At 41.1% G+C, this 22,649-nt stretch overlaps 1 protein-coding gene across 1 annotated transcript; it reads right to left on the bottom strand.

Moving 5' to 3' along the window:
* Positions 1 to 2,746: 2,746 nt before the first annotated feature.
* On the bottom strand, positions 2,747 to 22,623 carry SPCS2 (signal peptidase complex subunit 2). The gene is made up of 5 exons (XM_053924341.2): positions 22,485 to 22,623; positions 15,718 to 15,801; positions 14,998 to 15,157; positions 12,693 to 12,828; positions 2,747 to 6,419 (listed from the first exon to the last, which is right to left on the bottom strand). Exons 1-5 carry the CDS (start codon positions 22,599 to 22,601, stop codon positions 6,233 to 6,235), a joined length of 684 nt encoding a protein of 227 aa, XP_053780316.1. The 5' UTR covers positions 22,602 to 22,623; the 3' UTR covers positions 2,747 to 6,232.
* Positions 22,624 to 22,649: the final 26 nt, after the last annotated feature.

Below are 22,649 nucleotides of genomic sequence, written 5' to 3'. Positions count from 1 at the left end.
ATCCAGGCCCTGAATGTTACTCAGTACTCACCAATGGTTCCCCGGAAGAGTTTGTCAAAGCTCCTTTACAGCAGCCAAAGCCCAATGCAAAAAAAACAATGAGACCTTTACTTTTGTCTCTAAGTGGATCTAAAGTTGGCATGATAGAACATAGGATGGGGCTGGCTACAAGACAACCCAAAGGCTGCCATTCTTCCCTAACAAGCATCATGCACCGGCATCCCTACTCTCCCAAGCAAACCAGCCAAAATTCTAACAATTCACCTGGCTTCTGCCCACAGAGGTTGGGGATTTCCCTCCTTTCATGCTCGTGCAGATGTAGGTCCCTGTAACCTCTGCGAGGGAAGGCCCTACGGCCCACCCAGGATGAGTATTAGTCAGCAGTCAGTCACTACACAGACCCAAGGCTGACTGCCAGATTAGTTAGTAGTCCCCCTGCCCAGAGGAGAGGAAGCAACTACCTTTGAACCTACTTCCAGGTAATCAGAGCCTGCAACCACCTCCCCAATTCCTCATTAACAGGCAACAAAGCGCTTGCACGTTTAACACATTATTCTGAGAAGAGGGCCACAGACAGCACCAGGCTATTGGAAAGATCCTGGCACAGAGGATCCTAGCTGATTAATCTTAAGGTGGTTGTGGTTACCACAGGAGCCCTCTGAGCACACACGCTTCGGGCTGCGTTGTTGGGAATATTTGCTTAATAACATAAAAGGCTCTCAGCGGGGACGGGATACAGTCTACAAAAAATACTAATGTGGTACTGGAGGTTTTCCCAGATGATTTCCATCAGGGAGACAAGGTTTGGAGCAGGGAGTGAGGTGTCTAGCCAGAGGTGGAAATAAGGAAGAAAGACTCGGTAAGAGAAAGGGCTCTAAACTGAGGAGGAACTGGGACCCAGAGAAACATACAACCTGGTTTGTATTCAAAGGAACTTCATAATTTTCCCCATTCCCTAAGGTTGCTCTGAAGCAAAAAAGTTTGTTTCTAAAAAATATTAAAAAGCACCAAACATCAAATACACATTAGTAGCTAAAATTTGCAAATAATGAAAACCATTCACTCTCTTTTCGCACTCTCCTAAGTATTCATATATTTTGGAAGACCCAAGTCCATCCTAGGCAGGCATGAGGAGCTGCGAGCCACGAGGAAAATGTGGTCGATGTCCTGATGGGAGGGGCGCTCGGACCTGAGAGAGGGTAGAGAGCAGCCCAGCAGCATTCAAAACGGGCTGGAGGGGCTACTCAGTTGACACCGGTATCAAAAGCCAGCCACAGGCCATCTGCAGCCTCACAAACTGCACCCACACTGAGGCATGAGCCGGTTCAAGTGATGGGAGACTGTCCTAAAATACCACAGCTGCAGGGTGGGGGTGAATGACCAAGTGCCACACAGGACTGTCAACTCACTTTTCGGCAAATTGATACTGCCTATAGTGGAATCTAAAGCCAGAGAAAAGCCTTAAGAAATGCATGCAGCCTAAGAAATCTCAAAGTGAGGTTTATGGGCAGATTTAAAAAATTCATAGCACTCGTATTTTTTGTAATCATAAGGAATGTTTTGTATGGGACCATTTCTTCATAATCTCAAACAGATACACTATCTAAAACCTCTATGACAGGTGCAGACACTTAGTCCTAGAGAAGGAATAGACGCAACCCAGGTCTCTAGTCTCCTCTCACTTGAAAACCTACCTTTTTGCTTCTTCCCCCAACCCACTCCTCCCACGGGGGAGTGAAAAGCCAGAAACAGACAACAAGCATGTCTCTCAATAGGGAGAGAGTTAAATTAAAAACATTTCTACTATAGACTGTTATGCAGCTATTAAAAATGGTTGATTTACACATACCAACAGGGAAAGTATATAAAAATTTTTGTTTTAAAAAAACAAAAGTGAAGCTCCAAGATTTCCGAAGAGCCAAGGCTTCACTTTAAGATTTTAAAATTTCATAGCCTTACATAGTATTAGCAGCATTTCCAAATTACAGAGGTAATTCTCTCATTTCCTTCAATGAAAGGTGAAAGCAGTTAAAAAAAAAAAAGTGAAGATACATGTTTGTATATGTAAAGGAAAAGGTACACCCTGTGTGAAAGAACTCCAGGAAATCATCTCGGAAGGGTTATTCTGTCCACATCCACAAGCCTTGGGCCCCTGTGTCTAACAGTAACCCCCCTTCACTGTGAAAATGATTATCCAATTACACACTTTCAAAAGCTTCAAGTAGCTGACAGAATAGAAATATCTTCTAAAAAGAGGGTGGGGGAGGAGGCCCTAAAACTCAGAGAATTACATGATTTACCCAAGGTTGACAGGAATAAATATGGAACCCAAGGCTTCAACTCCCACCTGGTGATGTTCCCTGACTCCCACAGTGTGATACTAGGTAGGGCAACATTCTTTTTTTTTAATTATATCTTATTGATTATGCTATTACAATTGTCCCAATTTCTTCCCCTTTGCTCCCCTCTACCCAGCACCCCCCACTCCCTCAGGCAATGCCCCCACCATTGTTCATGTCCATGGGTCGTAAGTGTAAGTTCTTCAGTTACTCTATTTCCTATACTGTACTTTAGGTACCCCATGGCTATTCTGTAACTACCTGTTTGTGTTTCTTAATCCCCTCACCTCCTCACCCATTCCCCCACACCCCCTCGCATCTGGTAACCATCAAAATGCTCTCTATATGCATGATTCTGTCTCTGTTCTTCTTGTTTGCTTAGTTTTTAGAATCAATTGATAGATATGTATTTTTGCCATTTTATTGTTCAGTTTTGATCTTTTTCTTCATTAAGTCCCCATAACATTTCATATAATAATGTTTTGACACTGATGAACTCCTTTAGTTTTTTCTTGCCTGGGAAGCTCTTTATCTGCCCTTCGATTCTAAATACCTTTGCTGGGTAGAGCAATCTTGGCTGTAGGTCCCTGCTTTTCATGATTTTGAGTATTTCTTGCCTATCCCTTCTAGCCTGCAAAGTTTCTTTTGAGAAATCAGCTGACAGTCTTATGGGAACTCCCCTGTAGGTAGCTAACTGCTTTTCTTTTGCTGCTTTTAAGATTCCCTTAATCTTTGGCATTAAAATTATAAAGTATCTTGGAGTGGGCCTCTTTGCATCCATCTTCTCTGGGACTCTCTGTGCTTCCTGGACTTGCAAGTCTATTTCCTTCACCAAATTAGGGAGTTTTTTCATTATTTTTTCAAATAGATTTCCAATTTCTTGTTCTTTCTCTTCTCCTTCTGGCACCCCTATGATGCAAATGTTGGACATCTTGAAGTTGTCCCAGAAGCTGCTTATACTATCCTCCTGTTTTTGGATTCTTTTTTCAGATTCTTTGGTCTTGTTGCTGTACTGATTGGATGTCTTGTTTTCCTTAAGTTCCAAATCATTGATTTGATTCTTAGCTTCATCCACTCCACTGTTGTTGCCCTGTAAATTGTTCTTCAACAGTTTTTGTTATTTCAATTAATGTATCCTTTGTTTCTGACTGGATCTTTTTTATTCTGTTGAAGTCCTCACTAAGTTCCTTGAGCATCCTTATAACCAGTGTTTTGAACTCTGCATCTGATACATTACTTATCTCCATTTTGTTTAGTTCTTCTTCTGGAGTTTTGATCTGTTCTTTCATTTGGGTCCTTTTTCTTTGTCTCATCATTTTGGCAGCCTCCCAGTGTCTATTTCTATGTATTAGGTAGAGCTGCTATGACTCCCTGTCTTGGAAGTGTGGCCAATTGAGGTGTCCAGTGGCACAGCCTTTCCTGTCACCCAAGCTGGGTACTCAAGTTGTGCCCTTTGTGTGGGCTGAGTACACCTTTCTCTTGTAGTTGGGCCGTGATCACTGCTGGCAGGTAAATAGGAGGGATTTACCCAGGCCACTCAGCTGCAAGGACTGGCTGTGACCACTGACCAACAGCCTCTGCCCTCCATGGAGGATCAGCTGTGTGGGGTCAGGGTGGTGATGCTCTGACATGGTCGGTAGCTGTCCACTGCGTGTGCTGGCCCTGGGGTTTCCTGGGTGGTGCAGGCCAAGGTTAGCCCCTACCTGTGTTTTGCCCCGGGCACCCTGCCTGAGGTGTCTGAGCAATCTGAGATGGCTGCTACTTGTGCTGGGCCTGGAGATTCCCAGGCAAAGCCAAGCTGTGAATCTAGGCTACCTGCTCCTAGTGCCAGGCCTGGAGCCAATTAGCAAGAGGTACAGGACTAGGGGTTCACTGAGGCTGGCTGTTGCTTGTTTGAGATAATTTGGGAAGTTGTGAAGCATGAACCAAGACCAGCCATTCACATGGAAAAGTCACGATGAGCTATTTGGGTGGGCCCATAATTTGGGGGGAACGGAGTCTAAGGGAATCTCCAGGGCGGGGCAAACAGTGTTAGCCAGACTGATGGGAGTCTCACAAATGGCACCTGCCTGCCAGCTCTGTGGCTCTGTGAGGGGAGGACTCAGAAAGGAGTATGGCCCCTGCCTGCCTTTCTGTCTGCGAGAAAGCTGTCCCCTAGCTCCTGCCTTGATGCCAGATACCTCAGTTCCTCCCTGTATGCCACTGGTGCCTTTCAAACTGCTACCCCAGTGCTGGAGCTCAGAGGGAGCCAGTCTAAGTCTGTATGTGGGTTAAGGGGAACTGTTGGGACTCCAGAAGCTTCTCCCACTGACCCAATCCCTGCTGGTTTTTGCAGCCAGAAGCTATAGGGACTTATCTTCCTGGCCCTGGAACCCTGGGCTGGGAAGCCTGCTGTGGTGCTGGGACTCCTCGCTCCTGAGACATCCCTCCTGAATTTTTATCCACCACACATGGATGCGGGACCAGCCCGTTCTACTTCTCCACCCCTCCTACCAGTCTGGTTGGATGTGGTTTCTTTAATTCCATAGTTGTCAGACTTCCATTCAAGTCAACTTCTGACAATTCTGAGTGATGGTTGTTCTATATTTTAGTTATAATATTTATATGGTTGTGGCAAGCCGTGTTTACCTATGCTGCCATCTTGACCAGAATTCCCGTTATCACAACATTCTCAAGTCAAAGAGCAAAATGTGATAAGCATGATGTTTTATAAGGTGAATACAGTTTTAGGTACTAGGTTCGGCTAGAACTGTACTTTTGTAAGGATATGGGGACAGTGTTCCTATAAGTCACAGGACCTAGACAAGTGCCCAGTTCTTCTCAGACTACAGTAGGAAAATACTAGAAAAGATGCTGCTCACAATTTTGGAGCCAGACTGCCCAGGTTTAAATCCCAGTTTTATCACTAGCCAAGTGACAAATACTCAAGTTCTGTGCCTCAGTTCCCTGAAGCAATAAAATGGGGACACTAGTACCCATTTCTCAGGGTTGTTGTGAGCATTAATGAGACACACGTAAAGGCCCTGGAACACTACCTGACAAAGTAAGCTCTGAGTCTCACTGCTGCTGTCACTAGAAAGCTACCAGTTCCTCACTACAGGTTCTCAGGGGCCTCTGGCCAGTAAAACAGTCCAGAAAAAAAGGAATCTACAGTACAGTAAGACTGTTATCACTTGCTGCTCTGTTCCTTCCATCAAAACTATCCATCGAAAATTCTGTATTTTCACACCTTCTTTCCTTTTGTTGAAAAAAAAAATTTAATGGCATTTAATAAAGGACACAAACAAAACTCCAAATCAACAGGGATATACTAGTAAAAAACAATATAAAACTAAAAATGTCATTGGCTTCTTTAACTGGTTAAGAGCACACAAAATGTAACAGGCAGAGGTCTGCTTTAAACAAATGAGAAAGCTATGTTTTTTTTCCCCAATTTGCCCCAATTTAGGTATATGCACACCACAAAAAAAATGGTGTGTGAAGATGTACACAAGAAATTGTATCCTGAATTAAGGGAAACAGCTATTCAAACATGAATTAACAAAATAAAATAGGCAACAGATTAGCAATTTTAAAAACTGAGTCTCTATGCTGCATGGCACAAAGCTGTACTATACTGCTAGACAGGGAGGAGAAGTCTGTTCGGTTTTTAGCAAAAATGTTTTTCCAGAAAAGCAAATCAGAAGAATGTAATCAACATACCAAGGGGGCTACAGCTAGATATCAGAGTTACAATTTCTTATACCTCAGATAGAACACTATGCTTATCCAGAATGGGCTAAATTTCAGGGCAAAACAAGAACATTTAACATTTCTTACTTTTCTCTGCTTCTTCCCCCCTCAACCCTTGATTCTGCATGTTCCTTCAAAAAGATGGCTGTTTTTAGAACTGGCTATTTTATTTTCTTTTCTGTGGCAAGACTGTCATGGAGCTTGGATATTTCAGGCTCATAGGCATCCATGACCAGTGTCCCGCTGTGGTCAAAAAACTTAGCAATGGACTTCGTGAACTCAGCTTCTCGCTGCTGCTTTGTTCTCCCACTGATGAAGGTCAGCTTCAGAGTGTATTTGTCATCAAACCTAAGCAAAGATAATAAATTAAAAACCACACACAGAGATTCAACCAGCAATAGCAGAGCACGAAGTATTTTCAAAGAACAGGACTAAGAGGACTACAAAGATTTATTCTCTTAAAAAAAAAATCCGGTGGCTAACTACCTTCAAGATACACAAATTCTGACTCACAGGTGTTCCCAGGTCTTCCCTGATTTAATGGCTATGTACCTCCTTTACCTTGTTGTAAACCAAGGTAAACGTCCATATGGACGATCTTCTCTCACCTCTGGACTTCACACTTGTTATGCTAGAAGAGTTTTCCTAGTAGACACTTCTCTCCCTCACTGATTGGTTCACATCTGTTAACACCAGGGCATAAACTTCTCTGGGAAAGCTTTCCTAAATTGGACCAGATGTCTCTCCTTTGTCTTCCACGGCACCATCAACCAGTAGTCTAACACTGAATGCTTATCACATGCCAGGTGTAATGACAGGCTCCCATGCTACCAATGAAATTACCTACTGAAATAATGTTTATGTACTTGTATGCTTCACTGGACTCAGATACTCTTTGAGGGCAAGAATTCTGTTTTACCTGTATTCTATTCTTAGCTTGGCATTTGACAGACAATCACATTTTAATAAATAAATGAAGAAGCCTTGTTTTTACAGATATTCCCCAGTTCCAGGCTGCTCAGTCCTTAATACCCTACAATCAGTCTAGCTCCAGGTTCTACCTGACCCCAGGCCAGGGATGTATTTTACTCCATCAACTCCAGAGATTCTTTAGCTACTCCTTAAGGTATCTTAAAGGCCTTTACCATTTCCAGACATTCAAGAAGGTACAGGGGTGTCTAACCTGTGGCCCAAGGGGCTCATGTGGCCCAGGATAGGTATGAATATGGCCCAAGACGAAATCATAAATTTACTTAAAACCTTTTTTTTGCTCATTAGTTTTCATTAGTGTTTGTGTATTTAATGTGTGGCCCAGAGATGCCAAAATGTTGGACACCCCTATATATCAACCTCTGGCAGGCTGACATTCCTCCCCAACCCTCCCGTTTCTGCCTTCACATTCAGTGGCTTGTCAGGCTGGTATTACCTTTAGAGGAGGCAGTTGCTTGACCTGTTTCTACATATTTAAAATAAGAAAACTACTACCTACTTTTCAGGATTACTGTCATGGTTCAATAGTGCCTATCATTAATTAACTAGTGACATAAATCATAACTTAATAAACTGTCACCTAGCCAGTTACTCCCAACCTGAATAGCTAGGAATGAAGGTCCCCGAACTATTTTCAACACCTCAAAAATTTTTCTCAGGCTCTGACCAACTGATGCCCCTAACTGATATCACAGTAATATTTGGACTTTGCTCCCAGTTCCATGGACAGTTCAATGGCTCTGATGGCAGAACATGATCTGGTGAGTTGTGATCTAATGCATTTTAGCAATAGTTAATCATTAATTCAAGAAGTATTTTAATTCAAATACGTGTGTCAGGCAGTTTCATATGTTAAGGATATACAGTGGTGAGCACAATACAAATCTCTGCCTTTTGGGACTTTCAGTGTGTGGAAAGAAACCAACAATAAAATTAAAAAATACAATGTTTCTTTTAAATATGGTAGATAGGAAAGGCTTCGCTAAGCTGATGTTTGAGCAGAGCCCTAAAGAAGGTAAGAAAACAAACTACCTGAAAAAAGAATGTTTCAGGCAAAGGAAGAGCAAATGCAGTGGTCCTGAGGTAAGAACATGCTTGGAATGTGTGAAGGAAAGAGACCAATAAGAACGCAATGGAGGAGAGGACAGAAGCCACGGGAGACGAGGGATGTGTGTGCATACGTATGGAGGATACGGACAATACCTAAGTATGGATTTGTAAGCTACGCTTAAGATTTTAGTTTTTTCTCTAAGTGGGGGTTTTAAGCAGAGGATTGAGTTGATCTGCCTTAAGTTTTAAAAGGATTACTCAGGTTCTGCCCAGTGTGGTTCGGATGGTTGGGCTTCATCCCACCAAGTGAAAGGCCCTCAGTTGGAGCATGCACGTGAGGCAGCCGATCAATGTTTCTCACACTGCTGTTTCTCTCCCTCTCTTTCTCCCTCCCTTCCCCCCTCTCTAAAAATAAATAAATAAAATCTTTAATAAAAAGGATCACTCTGCTTGATGCACTGGGAACAGACTGGACAGGGAGAGCGGCTACAGAGGTCCAGTAGGACATTACTGCAGTAGCCTAACTGTGAGTTGATGGTGGCAGTGGAGATGGAAAGTGGCACACTGAATATATTTAGAAGGTAGAGCTGACAAAATTTGTTGGGAGGACTGTGAGAGCGCAGTCAAAATTATTTCTGAGTTCTGACCGAAGTAATTAGAAGGACAGAGTTGCCATTTATTGAGAAGGGAAAAGCAGGTTTAAATAAGGGATAGCGGAGTTATGTTTTAGATGTGTTAATTTTGAGATGCTCATTAGGATCCAGTGTCAAATAGAAAGTTGGGATATATTTGGAGCTCCGAGTAGAAATAGAGGAAGAAAATTTTGATTGAAAGTTCTTCATCATAGAGTAGGTATTTAAAATCTTGAAAGTCTAGTAAGATTATACTAGTGAATGAATATAGAGAAGAGGTGTTAGGAATAAGCCCTGGTCACATTTCAAATTTAGAGAAAGGAAATAATGCAGAATTACAAAAGAGACAAGATGTTAAGGTAAGAAGAAAATTAGAAGATTATGGTATCCTAGAGGCCTAATTAGAAAAAAGAGAAGTGCAACACGGAGAGCAGTCCACTGGTCAAATGCCGCTGACAGGTCAAGTACGACGAGGAAAGAAGAGTGAAGACCACAGCAGATCGGGAGATAATGGGAGGAGGAGAAAGGGGGGCAGAGAAATGTGAACAATGTGTGAGGAGAATAAGGGGAAAGAAAACAATTGTTTTTTTAGTTGGGGAAATTACAGCTTGTTTATATGCCAGAAAGAACAATTCAGAAGGAAAAACATCAAGTAAATGATAAGGGGTAAGAATCTAGGGCACACTCCTGGGACTATACCCTAAGAATCCCAAAACACCAATTCAAAAGAACTAATGCACCCCCCTATGTTCATAACAGCACAATTTACAATAGCCAAGTGCTGGAAATAGCTGAAATGCCCATCAGTAGTGAGTGGATCAGAAAAAACTACAGCACATTTACACAGTGGAATACTAGGCAGCAGAAAGAAGGAACTCCTGCCTTTTGTGACAGCATGGATGGAACTGGAGAGCATTATGCTAAGTGAAATAAGCCAGTCAGTGAAAGACAAATACCGTATGATCTCACTTGTAAGAAGAATCTAATGAACACAATAAGCTAATGAGCAAAACAGAACCAGAGACCTGAAAACATAGAACAGACTGACAATTGCCGGAGGGGAGGGGGAAAATGGAGGAAGGAAAGGAAAGGGACTAGTCAAAGAACATGTATGAATGACCCATGGACATGGACAACAGTGTGGGGACTGACTGTGGGAGTGGGGAGGGGGCAGAGGGGCAGGCTGGGAGGAGGAAAGCAAAGGGGAAAAATTGGGACAACAATAAAATAAAAATAAAAATTTCATCTGGAAAAAAAAAAGAATCTAGTGGACAAACGGAGAGAAGGCTTCAGACAAGAACTTAGAAGGGCAGAATATAATGAGCAGGGAATGAAGCAAGACTGCTGGGTACTTCAACCTTCTCAGGAACAAAAAGCTGAGAGTAAAGGTGCAGGAGGAGAACAGGAGGTTTGAAGACAGACAAAAAGGTACGGAAGAGCCTCCAGGGGTGTCCAACCTGTGGCCCGTGGGGCTGCATGCAGCCCAGGATCACTATGAATGCAGCCCAACACAAAATCGTAAGCTTACTTGGAACATTATATTTTTTTTGTGATTACATGTTGCAATGTATTTCATGTGTGGCCCAGACGCCAAAAGGCCGGGTACCCCCGTGACATGAGAGAGTAACTACATTACAGAAAGGACGTGGAATCTAAACTGGGTAAAGAGAAGGTGAGGGGAAGGACGGTGAAAAGGTGGCAGGCATGGGGCTGAAGATTAGGACAAGTGAACTACAAGGAGATAGACTAGAAAAATAGGAAGCAGTGGTCAGAGAATGAGATACTTAAAAGTGAAATTACTGAAGGTAATTAGTTGTCAGTAACGGCAAAGTCTAGTGTATGCCCAGGGAAATAAGTACTTAAGACTTGGTAGAAAATAAGATAATCAGAAAAAAGGAAAACTACGAGGCCAAAGTACTGGAATAATCCTCCCCTAGGATACTGAGTCATGAAGACTTGTGGAAAGAGCTGTGTTAGATAGAGAAAGGGCCAATGAACCGGGAGCTTTCTTCAAGGAAAGAGTAGGGTCCATATTTAGCTGCGATGGGAAGGAGCACAGGTGGCATGTTTCCTCTCCACGGGCACCAACAACTGGCAGCTGGTAAAAACCAGCAGGGAACATGGAAAACTCAGAACCCTCACACACTGCTTGTGGGACTGTAAAACGGTGCAGCTGTTTTGGAAAACAATCCAGCAGTTCCTCAAGCAATTTAAAAAGAGTTACCATTATGACCCGGCAATTCCTCTCCTAGATAATGTCACCTAAGAAGTGGTGACATTTCACTCACCTAAGAAATGAAAATGTATGACCACATAAAAACTTTCACACAAATGTTTAGAGACACATTATTCATAAGAGCCAAAAGGTGGAAACAACTCAAATGTCCATCACCGAATAAATGGGTAAGCAAAATGTGGTATATACATGCAGTGGAACATTATTCAGCATAAAAAGGAATAAAATATGATACATGCTACACCATGAATGAACCTTGAAAACATTAGGTTACGTGAAAGCAGCCTGCCACAAAAAAATCACATTTTATGATTCATTCATATGAAATACCCAAAATAAGAAAATCTATTTATTAACAAAATCTAACCACTAATCTACGACAGAACGTAGATTAGTGGTTACTTAAGGTTGTGGGGAGTGGGGAGATAGGGGGATGATAGCTAAAGGGTACAGGCTTTCTTTTTGAGGTGATGAAATGTTCTAGTCGAATGTGGTGATAGTTGCAAATGTCTGTAAATACACTACCAACCACTGAACCGTACACTTTAAATGGGTAAACTGTATGGTATGTGAATTATATTTCAATGAAGCTGTTTTAATAAACACGTGTCAGAATAAACATAGTGAAATCAAGATGTTGTTAATGCCTAGAATTCTGCAACCCTGCTTCAGTGGCCTGGCTCAGGGTGCAGATTGAGCATGGCTGAGAGCAAAAGGGCAGCTAGGAACCCTGCCAGGAAGAGGTAAGGACTCAGTTGCAACGTTAGCATGAAGGGCTGCCCCCTCCTCACAGGCATCTCCACAAGCTGGTAATGAGAGGCTTTTTGGCACTGATGCTGTACTTACGTCATATTTGTGAATAATTGTACTTACAATCTGAGAGCCTACTATATGCTAGAAACTGCACTGTGTTTTTAAGATTGTGACTAACAGCATGAATTCTGGGCTCAGGAGTGGGTTGGAATACCCACTAGAATTCATTTTTTTGAGCTGTATGACCCTGAAAGAATTAATTGAACCATTTGGGCCTGTGTTCTTATTTATAAGATGAGTTGTTCTCAAATTTATAGAAGATCATGCACTTAGCACAGTATCTGCTATATGCTCAATAGAAATTTGCTGTTATTATAACTAATGTGTCATCTTCCCAACAACTCTACAAGTTATTTTTGACCTGCTAAAGCTGGAAAGAGGTGAGCTGAAATTTGAACCCTTTTCTGGATACCTAGAAAAACCTCAGTTGTCAGCCGGACAAAGTTACAGTCACTGATGTTCAGAAACAGACTGAACTGTCCTCCTCTGAGTTGCCTGGTACATTGCTTCAGAGGTTCCTGATTGCGCAGAGTACATTCAGGATCACAGAGGAAATGAAAGCTAATGGAGCTCTTCCGATAACTGACTTCACACCTTTGGCCTTTACAGTTCTGCACTCTGACTCAATTAATTAGCCACACAGAAAGAGAATTGTTCTTCATTCTTCCACCAAAGTACTTTCTCCCAGAGTTTATCCTCAGAGCATATCTGTGGCAATGCAAGCTCAGAGCTGCAATGCTCAGAATAACTTTCTAGATCACTCATACCCCCTTCTTCATTTTGTATGACGAGCACTATGATCTGCATACAGTAGGCACACAACAGTCTGCTGTTGATGATGACTCAACACCCAGGAAAAAGCCAACACCAGAAATCAAGATTCTGTGAGGACAGTGATACCTTTTGAGGCTGGAGGACAGTTGCCAAATATCATCAGGATCCATTCCTGTAGGATCTTTCCTGTGGGCCACGAGAAAGATGCTCTTCTCCTTGTATGAGGTATAAATGGTCAGGATCCCCATCATCACAAAATAGGTTCAAGTGAAGTTAAGGGGAAAATGCATAAACATATACACCAAGGAGACCTAACACAAACTGACAAGCAAGGGCTACCAAAACTACTGAAAAGAAGTTCTGTCTTGCTGCAAAAACACTGAAATTTAACTATTTCATTTTCATCCTTATGTTTATGTACTAAGAGAAGCAAGGCTCTCTTGGATTATAATACTTCAAAGGGAAATACTTCAAAAAGGAAGAAAGAAAAAGGGTACAGGCCATAAACCAGCTCTCACCTTTTCTGTTCAAGGATAACATATACACACTTATCAAGACTTGGACTTACTTCTCTATAAAATACAAAACTAATAATCACAGTGGACTTGACCAAACCCAACCAATTTCAAGGGTCATTAAAAGAGAAGATAAGTGATTTCAGATTATAGTTTACTGTAAGAACAATTACTTCCCATATGCATATAGCTTATTATTATATTCAGTTTTTGACAGTGTTAACTAACATTTTGAGAACCTACTATGCACCAGAAATTGGCATAAGAGCTTTTTATACATTGTGTAATTTAAATTTTATGACAGTTTGAGGCAGGAAAGTATAGTGCAAAGTATATGGGCTTTGGAGTGAGGCAGCCTTAGATTCCAATTCTGGCTTTTAACCAATGTAACCTTGATAAATTATCTCCCCACCCCCCCAGCCCAAAAGGCTTAATTGTCAGCTCTAAAATGGGGTAATACTGACTTTCTATTTTTAAGCATCTAGCACACAGAAGACATTTATAAAAGTAGTCATTACTACTACATATTAAACTGATGTGACTATAAAAATGGCAAGTTCTTATTTTGTTTTAAACAAATATAACCAAACAAATAAAATTCCATCAAGGTAATTAGTTCTCTTGGGAGATCATATTTTGTAATAACATTGTTCTCATTCTTCCAGCCTCTTTGGAACTACTTTAAAAACTATGTCCAGAACCTATGGCATATTCTTTTGAACTACCTTAATAGTGAAAAATTCGTAATGGGATAATGCGTAGATGCCAACTCTAGGAACTATGATTTGAAACCAATATGCATAACACCATTTTTGATCAGGACCTGTTTTATTAAATGGCTTGCTAAATTCCTTTGAAGGAAAATTCCAAAAATGGAGATTTTAGAAATTAGAAATATTTCAGGTTGTAGTAATACTGTTAAAAAAAGTAAACTGCCTCCCAAAATGATTTGTTTTAAACAACTAGTACAGTAATGGCACATAGCAGGCACTCAGAAACACTATGTGGCTATTAAGAATGAGGCAGACCTGTTTTCTAGTACGGAAGGACATCGACACATTTAAGTTAAAAAGAAAAGCACAGTATGTACAGACTGACTTGGGAGGAAGGGGTGAGAACCACAAGCAAACTGTTACTATGAACATGTGTTACTTTTGTAATAATAGTAATAGTATAACAAAAGTTCTTAATATTCAGCTTTTTGAGAAATAATCTAGCTGGGTAGGTAACAAACATGATTCTACATTTATCACAAAAAAGACAGGGTAAAGAAAACACTTCAGAGCTGATTACATATCAAACACATTATATAACATCTCATTCAATCTTTATAATAATTCTGAGTGTATATTACCCATATTTATAAACGAGCAGCATTCAAACAGTCTCAAAAAGTTAAGTTCTTATTAGATGAGATCACAAAACACCTTGGATTTCAAACCCAGGTTCCCCTAGCTCCAGAACCAGTTCTTACTTCCGCTGTCATACAGATCACGCCTGCAAGTCACGCTCAGTAACTCCCAGTCCAGCCCCTCAGCTTCCAACTCTGATCTTCTCCTAATATCCTGGGATGAGTGGCTTGAAGCAACCTGGTCTAATGGGAGAAGTTCCAGACTAGAACTAAGGAGGGCTGGGTCATCACTGTTACTGTGTTTGGCTATCAGGTGCTTACACTTGGATTATAATAATCTCTATATTATTAACTAAATAGAATTAAAGATAAAATAACCATATTAAATCTAAAATACCAGTGATAATCACTACATAAATTTACAGACTACCACAGCTGATAATGTAAAACTCTAACATTAGCAGGCCCTCAGATCAGTTTGTTTTCTGTAGGGAACAGGGAGGTTACCAGTAGAGATTTTAAGACAGTCGCTAGAAAACAAACCCGAGTACGAACAAAGGATATGATATGACGCACAAAGCCAAAACAGGCTTGGACTCTGGGAAGGGGTGCATGTAATCCCAAATCAAAGCCACTATGGCAAAGAAACAGGAGATGGTACAGATGGTGAGGCGACCGTCAATTAGACCGAAATTCTCCACATACTTGTACTTTTCCAGAAGTACCTAGTGAGAAGAACAAGGAGTGAAACTAACAGGAATGCTTCCTTCCTAGAAATTTTCTTCTTAATTTCCTTGATAAAAGCTACAGTAGAATCATATACATTATCAAGTAGTTCTCCCTAACCAGAATTTTACTACTCTAAGCAAAAAGATTCAAGCTGTTTACAATGGACCCCAGAGAAAAAGTTCATCAACTTCTCAAATATTTTTTTAATCCCTAGGATGAAGGTAAAATTTTCTTTTCCCTTTTTAAATGGAGAGATGACCAGTCATGTCATCTCTTACGTTTCCTCAACCTTCTTTACTCTTGGCTAATTAACCTCAAAAACAATAGATTAACAACTTTCTGAAATTGAAACATTAGAAAATTTGAGGAATTACTTGGGGTAGCTTATTTATATTTTACCACATGCTCCCCTATATACACTGTAAAGATTTAGAAACTGCTTTCTGGCTCAATTCCTAAGACTGAAAACTAAGGTCATTCCAAGGGACAGAAGAAAAAGCCTGCAAGTGAGCCATCAGCTGCACAGTGCTAACAGACGTCCACCTCGAGGGAGTACCTTTTTGGCAGAATCATCCAAAGAATTTTTCACAGCTGATCCGTCCCATTTGTCAATTTTTACAGGCTTATCATCAATCTTCCACTGTAAAACAAATAGAAGAGTATACATTAAGAGACATGGTATCTTACTGAAAGTAAAGTGAACTACTTCCTTAAGAACATCCTTAAGTATAAGTATCATTTGCTCTTGTCTTCTGATGTTGGACAGCTGAAAGACAAAACACTTAGAAACGAAGGTGAAGGAGGCGAGGGCCACTACAATCAGGTGGTACTCACGAGGTTGCCAGTCTCCATGCTGAGAGGGCAAAATCTGCAAGCCCAGAGCCAGAGCGCTTACATGGACTACGGAGACTACAGTGTGAACTCCACATCCCGTCCTTGTCTACCCAAACGAGAGTACGGAAAAGATCTCCACTTGGCCACCCTTTCATTCTGTGACAACGAAACTCAGAAAGTATATATCCATGGACTTCCAGACAGTAACAAAATGAAGGTCTCCATGAATATATCTTTGTCCTCTAACAACTTCTATGTTTTACCAGCATGTCATAACTATAGGAAAATCCAGTGTAGTCTGTTGGAAAACACATTTTGAATGTTTCTGGACAAACCCTGCTCAATTTCCTCATCTACAGGGGTTGAGAAAGGTTACCAAATATTGTGCTACTTAGAGGCAAGTGATTCTCTTACACACTGTTGGCAGAAATTCAAAATACTACCACCTATGGAAGTCAATTTAACACCTTAGATTCAACTTTCCACTTCTGGGAATATTTCTCTATCTGCAAGCATGAAATAATACACAAGGCTATGGAGCAGCAGCATTTATAACAGTAACTATTATATATTAATCATATAGATATCCCAGTGGAGATGGCAAGCAGGCAGTGAGACATGTAAGTCCGAGTCCAGGATGTAAATATAAATGTGGATGTCTTCAACTTGTAGGTGATATTTAAGCCAGGACACTGGCTATCTCTTTGGAAGGTCAAGTAATATGAAAAACTGCTACCGAGATTTGACAAGAGGGAGGTCACAGTAGAGAAATGGTATAGCAACAGCCAAAAAAGGGAACTGGTCAGGTGGAGATTATTACCTTCTGTGATATCACTGTGACATAATGGTGAATAAGAAGTTAATAATAATATTAATAATTTGGAGTTTCAAAGGTTAATTCATAAACACTGTAAGATTTTTTAAAAGAATTTAAATTAAAATACAATTCACATACTATAAAACTTACCACTTTAAAATGCACAATTCAGCGGTGTTTCAATTATACTCACAAGGCTGTGTAACTTTCACCACTAATTCCAGAATACATTCCTCACCCTAAAAACAAACCCCATGCCCGTAAGCGGTCATTCCCCTCCCTGCCGCCCTCCAGCCCTGGCAACCATTAATCTACTTTCTCTGAATGGATTTGCCTATTCTGGACATTTCGAATACTAAATGGAATTACACAATATGCAGCCTTTTCTGACTGACTCCGTGTTGTAACATGTACCAGTACTTCATTCCTTTTATAGCCAAGTGTCCCACTGCACGGATATACCACACTGTGTTTATCCATACGTCTGTCAGTGAGCACTGGACTTGTGTCCACCTTTTGGTTACTGTGAATAGTGCTGCTACACACAGAATAATTATCTGTGCACACGTTTTTGTGCAGACATACACTTCCAATTCTCTTGGGTCTATACCTACAACTGGAATATGCCAAGTCACAGGGTAACTCTACGCTTAACTTTCTGAGGAACTGTTTTCCAAAGTGCTTGCCTCACTTTACATTCCCACCAGCAATGTAAGAGGTTTCCAATTTCTCCACATCCTCACGAACATTTTACTTTTTATTACAGCCATACTAGTGCGTGTGAGTGGTATCTCATTGTGGTTTTGATCTGCGTTTCTCTAGGATGCTGAGCATCTTCTCATGTGCTTATTGGCCACCTGCATATCTTCCATGGAGAAATGTCTATTCACATCCTTTATTCTTTTTAAAATTAGACTTTTTATTATTGAGTTATAAGATTCTTACATAGTCTAGACGCTACACCCTTATTAGATATACGGTTTGCAAATATTTTCTCTTGTTCTATATCTTGTCTTCTCACTTTTTTCAGTGTCTTTTGTCACAAAAATGTTTTTAATTTTAAAGTGAAAAATAATTTAAAAAATGAGTTTTGAGATGCTATTAAAGGTTAGTTTGCAGCACAATGTTAAAAAGTCAGCACCTTGCTCCTTTACACACACACACACACACACTCTCACAATAATGCCATAAAACTGTCCACGGTCTCTGTCTGAGTCGGGTCAGGACACAGGCGGACCACCCAAAGGTCTAAGACACCACTCACTGAGAGTAAAAGAGGATACGAGACCTGTCTATGGACACGTGGTTGGTAGGTGACAAAATCAAGGCTTAAGCCTAGGCCTTCCAACCTCAAAACAGATGTTCTTTCCACTACTACATCAGCTAGAACAAGGCCTGCTCCAGAATGGGGGGCAATGCACTAAGTAAGGTAAGAGAACTGCTTTAAGAACTGGGGGATCCAGGTTCCGGATTGTTAATAACTCACTGTGTGGTCTTGAGCAAGCTGCTTCATCTTCCCGTCTCCAACTGTGTCCATGTCTACAAACTGAGGAGGCTGGGACAGACGAGCTTCAAGGGCTTTTCATTATAAACATTTTAGAGAAACCACTATGATTAATCAGAATAGCTAAAAAAAAAAAAATCTTAAAACGTCAGAACTAGAGGGATTTAAAAAGTCAACTGGACAGTAGTTCTCAACTTGGAAATAACTATTAAATGTAAAGGAAATAAATGAAAACATACAGCTGTCCAGGCCCCACCTTCAGAGAATCCGATTCAGGTCTGGGATGAGGTCCAAAAGTCTGTATTTTTTAAAAAATTATTTATTTATTTAGTTAGTTTTTTGGGGGGAAGGGAGGCAGAAAGACAGGGAGAGAAACATCCAATGTGCGAGAGATACATCGATTGGTTGCCTCTCGCACAGCCCCAACTAGGGACCCAGTCCACAAGCCAGGCATGTGCCCTGACTGGGAATCGAACTGGTGACCTTTTGGCTAGCGGGCCGGCACTCAATCCCCTGAGCCACTCCAGCCAGGGCCAAAAGTCTGTATTTTTAACTACAACCCTAAGGGGGTCTGATGTACACAGTCTCCATATCATGTTATGAAAAATATTTAAGGAAGCTAAAGCCCAGAATAACCACACAGTTGTTGAGTACTTACTATGCGCCAGATACCACCTTTTAAGGCAAATACTATAATTATTGTCATTTTACATGTAAAGAAACTGAGATACAAAATTTACTAACTTGCCCAAGAACAAACCCCTGGTAAGTGGCAGAGACAAGATTCAACGTCAGACACATGGCTCCAGACCCTGTGTTCTCAACTAAGATATAAAAGCTGGGCTTTTAAGATTAAGCTGACATTCTAGCCAAGAGATCGAAATCCAGCTATGAGGTTAAAAGGGCCTGGATGTAGCTTCTAGAAAGCATGGTTTCATACCACATTTTAACAGTCAAAACAAATCCAGTCAGGAGACAGAGATCCAGGTAACAGGTTCAAAGGAGTTGGGTGTAGCTTCTGGAAAGAATGATTTAATACAACACATTAATTTTAATAGCCAAAACAAATCAAGCAAGCAATTTTTCCTTATAGCCTGCTATGTAGAACAAAATACTTTGATGTATTTTGAGCAAAATAATTTACTGCAATGATCTAAGTTATTCTGTAATGAAATTTAGAAGAATATATTTGCATACCTATTTTTAAGATCAGGAAACTGGATTTGCTTTGTTCTTAAAGTCAGTTTCATAAGAACAGAAATTCACATCTGCTTAGGGAAATCTATAAGCATATTTACATCTCTTTATTACATTTGTCTATGGCAAGTGAATACAGCTGCAGGAAATAAAATAAAACCCTCCAAAAAATCTAGACAAATCAAACTGAAGACACTGTAAAGTAACAGCTTTTCATTCCCACAAAGCGAAAGCTTCTCAATTCATTCAGATCCTGCTCCACTGAAAATAACATTTTCCCCCATATTCTCTTCCACAGTATCCTCAGTTTTCACACAACTAGAGGCACCATCTTCTAAGACTGTTCCTGAAGACTGAGTTTTTCTCTGCTCAATTCAATACTGCAGAACCTCTCATGGAAAACTGGACAAATACAAATTGGCACAACAACACAAGACAGTATGTCACATTAACTGACAGCTTAATTCCATGTGTCACAGATGCTACAGAATTCAGAATGGGAACAACTCAATGTAAGGCAGAAAGGGAATTTTCCAAGAGAATGTACCTAAACAGCTCTTGACTTACTTCTATCTTACTTCTTGGTTAATTCTGTCAAGCGGTCCTTTGTGAGGCCTTTTATCAATTTCTGCTATTCAAGTTGGAAGTTCTCATCTCCTTGTCATTCTATTTTTATAGCCCTTTACAAAGAACATTTACCAGTATTATACAATTTAATATTTACAAGTCTGTAATATGTATATATGAGCATCCACAATATTTACATAAGAAAATTTGAGTTCGGTAATACCAAGTAACTTGTCCAAGGCCATGTAGCTTTTAAAATGTTGCACTAGAACTCAAACTTGTCTTTATTTTTGCATTAAACCCTATACACTACTATGGCACAAGGCATTATTAGACGGCTTTTAGTTTTCACCTCTCTAAACTATCTGAATAATTTTCAAAACCCTTCAACAGCCTCCTACTCCTACTTCAGGCAATCCACGCTCTCTTCAATCTTGCCACTACAGGTTTCTTAGAACATCAGGCACCATCTGTATACCTTTGCTCAAGAAGGTGTATGACTTCCCTCTCTCTCCTCCAAAGAAAGGTCCCAGCTCTACTCTCAGACAAGAAGTCATCCCCTGGGGACTGTAGTCCCTTATCAATTAGATCTCAGGGATAATTGTCTCTCTCTCATTTGAACTTCTGTAAAAAGTACACAACTGAATACATCAAATACTTCTATGTTTAGTATTGTAGGTCCTATACCCCCTGTCCTACACTCAGCAATACTGAGTACTTTCTGATAGTAGGATTCCTGATGTATTCCTCTGCCATCACACATTTGTATAAGACACCATAGGTTACAGAGATCATTAGGGTATATCATCTCATTTGATTCTCCTCAAAACCCTAACATTTCAGATGCAGAAAGGGAAGCTGAGTCAGGTTAGCAGAGCTACTTCAAAACTCAAATCTTATGATCCCCAAATCCAGGTTCTTTCAATAACACATTAATTCCCTTCTTTCCTCGTCTGAATTCTCTAGCATTTATGGCACATGGGAAGTAATGATGCCATATACTTTTCAGTAATCAGTACCTTGTCAAAATGCATGCTTAATGTTTGCTGGTGATAAGCCAAAAAAGGGAAGAACAAAAGCAGTTAATAGGATAGGATGAGCACAGGCCAAGAGGTGCTCACGCAGCAGGAAGGTAGGATTTGTGTATGAAAATGGATATCAATTCCCAACACTCTCTCAAGCTTGGAACAATTTACCATTGCAACCCCCAGAACACATCCCTGTCCCTTAAAAAGAGTTAAGAGTGTGAGAACCACGTCAATCAAAACCAATGGCACCCAAAAAGAGAAGCAAAAAGATCAGGATTCCTCAACATGACCATATATTCATTTCTTAAGCACGTACCCAGTGTTAGACATAGGGAAGTCTGAAAGCTGTTTTCACTTAAAGTGAAAAATCCTGATTATTTACTATATTAAAGATCACATGCTTAACATTTCTCATCAAACTGGCCCAGGGCCTTACGATAAGAGAACTGGAAGAGACCTTAGGGTACACTGAGGCTAAATCCCTCGCTCACAGTTGAAGAAACAAGATATAAAGACAACAAACGTATTTCAAGGTCACTCAGCTAATGCGAGACAATCAGTGCTAAGACGCAGATATCTATGCAAATGTTTCTTCCAAGATGCTATCCAAGGACAAGAAGGGCCAACCCAAGAACAGAGTTTTCCTTTTTTTGTGTTCTTTTAAACCCTTGTTGCTAGGACCGCAGTTTAGAATATACATATGGACGGGAGGAGGGGGAAACAGGCAAGCAGGTACAATCGGCAAACTCGTGAATTCAATTCACCTAGGACACTCGGAGGCAGAAGCCAGGGGGAAATGAGCGGGGTTGTGGGGGAGGGTGAAGATGGCAAGAGAAAAGAAAGATCTTGAAGGCTTCCTGACAGTACAACAGAGGAAGTGAATACTCAAATAAGTTCAGTATTCGGAGTACCTTGATAAAACGCCTAGAAACTTCAAAAAGAAAAAGGCTAAGGAGCAGTTTGGAATGTGCGGGGAGTATGGGGACTACTGACTTCTAACAGCTGCTTTCATTCCTTCGGGTTTCAGTTTTCCCCTTCAGTGAAATGGGCACATTCAACCGTACTCCCAGCACCACCGAGGAGAAGCGACAGCCGCGTGAAAATGTGGAAATAATCAAGTTATCGTAAGAAGCTGTGGTGACCAGCACGAAGGGCCAGGAACACTTCCGAGAAGGAAAGAAGAACTAAACAGGAAAGAGACCGGACTGAGGTGCGGAGAGAGCAGACTGCAAGCGCCCCTAAGTTTCCCAGGGTGGGCCAGACCTGTACTCCCTGTAAGAAACCTATGAAGAAAAGGGGGGCGAGGATGGAAAGGTGGGATCGCCGCCTCCCGCGCCTCCACTGGCCTGGACTGTCCCCAAGAACTGGCTCCTCACCTTATCCAACAAGCCGCTGCGGCCACTACCTGTCCCGCAGCCTGGGCCGCTGCCAGACCCACTACTGCCTCCGCCACCACCACCTCTCCCGCCCTGTGCAGCTGCCGCCGCCGCCATCTTGACTGCTTCTGCGTTTCCCTCCCACTCCTACTTGTCCGAAGCCGA

The sequence above is a fragment of the Desmodus rotundus genome, chromosome 5 (assembly GCF_022682495.2).
Source record: "Desmodus rotundus isolate HL8 chromosome 5, HLdesRot8A.1, whole genome shotgun sequence".
Lineage (NCBI taxonomy): Eukaryota > Metazoa > Chordata > Mammalia > Chiroptera > Phyllostomidae > Desmodus > Desmodus rotundus.
Note: the sequence above shows the minus strand (reverse complement) of the source record. Positions and strands in the feature narration are given on the sequence as shown.